Source organism: Bactrocera latifrons, unplaced genomic scaffold (assembly GCF_001853355.1).
Source record: "Bactrocera latifrons isolate USDA-ARS-PBARC rearing strain unplaced genomic scaffold, ASM185335v1 scaffold_35, whole genome shotgun sequence".
NCBI lineage: Eukaryota > Metazoa > Arthropoda > Insecta > Diptera > Tephritidae > Bactrocera > Bactrocera latifrons.
In genome coordinates this window covers 1061952-1064167 of record NW_017536990.1, presented here as the reverse complement: position 1 = coordinate 1064167, position 2216 = coordinate 1061952, and the positions used below count along the sequence as shown (strand labels likewise).

The 2216-nt window shown below is 37.8% G+C and overlaps 1 protein-coding gene across 1 annotated transcript; it reads left to right on the top strand.

Moving 5' to 3' along the window:
* Positions 1–495: 495 nt before the first annotated feature.
* On the top strand, positions 496–1803 carry LOC108971612 (GATA zinc finger domain-containing protein 15). Its single transcript, XM_018937790.1, has 3 exons — positions 496–552; positions 669–1039; positions 1201–1803. Exons 1-3 carry the CDS (start codon positions 535–537, stop codon positions 1385–1387), a joined length of 576 nt encoding a protein of 191 aa, XP_018793335.1. The 5' UTR covers positions 496–534; the 3' UTR covers positions 1388–1803.
* Positions 1804–2216: the final 413 nt, after the last annotated feature.

The following is a 2216-nucleotide window of genomic DNA, read 5'->3' as shown; positions in this document are numbered from 1 at the left end:
CGCGCCCTCTCTGATTGATTAGTATTCGAGACGAAATCAAACCAATGGCGTTGAGCCAAACCAAAGACTTAAGCAACGAACTTGCATGTACAATTAAACGGCAAGTAAGCAAATGTAATAAGAAAACTTTGCAGCAACTCAATTAACAGTTGCGAGCCATAATCAAATGTATAGTCAGATTTTGGTGGCAAATTATTAACAACATTCATAAAAAAGCCAAAAAACACTTCGGTTTTTCTCGATGCTGTATTGAGTGCCTCTCAGGCCAATGCAGGAGCGCATAGGCTGTAGTTGTTATTGTTTTGGTTGTCTACTGCTGCCAATTTGCTGAGTTGTTATCTATAGTTTTTCGGTTATTTTGTTTTTAGTTTTTGTTTGATTGCCTTTTGTGCTGACAAGCAAACAAATGTGACTTCTCATACATGTATTAGGCGGACGATTGTTCGGCTATTTGGCTACAATAAAAATTTGTGCGGAAAATTGTAATCATTTTGTTTGTGGCAGCGCAGAGGAACAGTTGCAATTGTTGGCAATATGATTGATACAAAAATTGTAAGTAACAAGTAGGAAGGCAAGAAAGAGTACGATGGAGACGATTGATTTCCCAGTTTCGCTAAAAAACGCATTGGAAGTGAGTTATTAACGGTTTTTAATTGATTTTTTTACAGCTGCAGTTCTTGGCGTTGATCGCATTCATAGTGGCTTGCAGCGAGGCGCATTATCCTTATGGTCGCCAATACTATAACAACCACCATGGCGGTTACAACACTCAAAATGGCAATTTCAATAATTACAACAACAACAATAACAATGGGTACAATAACAACGTGAACAGCAATTATAACAACATCAACAACAATAACAATTTAAACAGCAATTACAATCCCAATAACCTTCAAAACAACAACAATAATAATCAGAACAATAACAACAACAGACGCAATGCACACAACAACAATCCGTTGTTGGCAATAAATTTGCCAAAAATCTACTTGGGCGATTTCGAGTATATGCCCACACCCGACGGTTATCGCTACTCGTAAGTAACCTTTGCCATTGCGGATACTCCATTACATAATCAGCACTGTCAATTCTGCGAATGAAAGGATTTTCGCAAAAAACACATTTACGTATACCTTTACAGACAATCATTTACATATCCACACATTGAGAAATATACTCACATTTTCGTTTTTACAGTTATCAACTGGCCGATGGTACACGGCGCACTGAGGTCGGCCAAATACCCAACATCGCCCCCAATTCTGGTATCTACATGTCGGACGAGCGTGCCACAGCCGAACGTACGGCCTTACGCATGCGTGCCAGAGCCAATTCGAAGAATCGTAAATTATCACCGAAATCACTGCAATCGCTGGCGGGCTGATTGCTCGCGCTGCATGGGTGCAGGGGCAGGGGCTACGGTGTAGAGGCAGCTATTATCTTTACTAGCGTGAATCGTTCACTAACAGAGGTGTAGTATATGCGTACAAACCATGCCAGGCGGTCGTGATAGCGCGTTGCTGTGAGCGGTAGTAATGGTCAGCACGTCAGTTATCTTGACCTCTTGACATTCTTTCGCGCGATTTGTGCTAAAACAATGCAAAAGTATTTTTTCTATCCACTTTTTGGAATAAGTGTATTTAAGTTTATTCATTTAACTTTGGCATGTGAGCCTGAAAGTATTTTTTGTGTATGAGTGTTTTTTTTGTTGTGTGTGTTTGTATTTTCAATATTTTAGTACCATAATCATTTTTGTTGCTTTCGTTGTTGCTAAATTTTTAGTGCTATAATTAGGTACGATTAGAAAGAATGGGGGAAATCCACTATTTCCTCAAAGTATTTAAACAATAAAATTGAAATGCTTACATAATATCCCTTCTACTTCTTTGCAATCTGCGGGGAACTTTTGTATGTGCTTTTGTTTTCTGGAATTTCATTAAATTTAGCGCTTACTTCCTACAATCTCTTTAAATAATTGAAATTCTTCTAAGCCGCAATTCTGTGGAAAGAGCGACTAATACGCCACTGACTGTTCAAATACTGGTTTAGTTTAGAAACTCGAATGAATAACACAAGCAAAAATCATTTAAAATTTGGAACTTAATAGTATTTAGCAATATAAGAGACCAAACGTCTTAAGTAAGAAAGACTAGAGTCAAATACAATTGAATAAACACCTGTGCGTAACTTTGGTTAAATAAATCAAATCATTA

Coding starts and splice junctions, on each gene's coding strand:
- LOC108971612 (XM_018937790.1), top strand. Junction 1,040..1,200: donor CCCGACGGTTATCGCTACTC/GTAAGTAACCTT, acceptor TCGTTTTTACAG/TTATCAACTGGCCGATGGTA.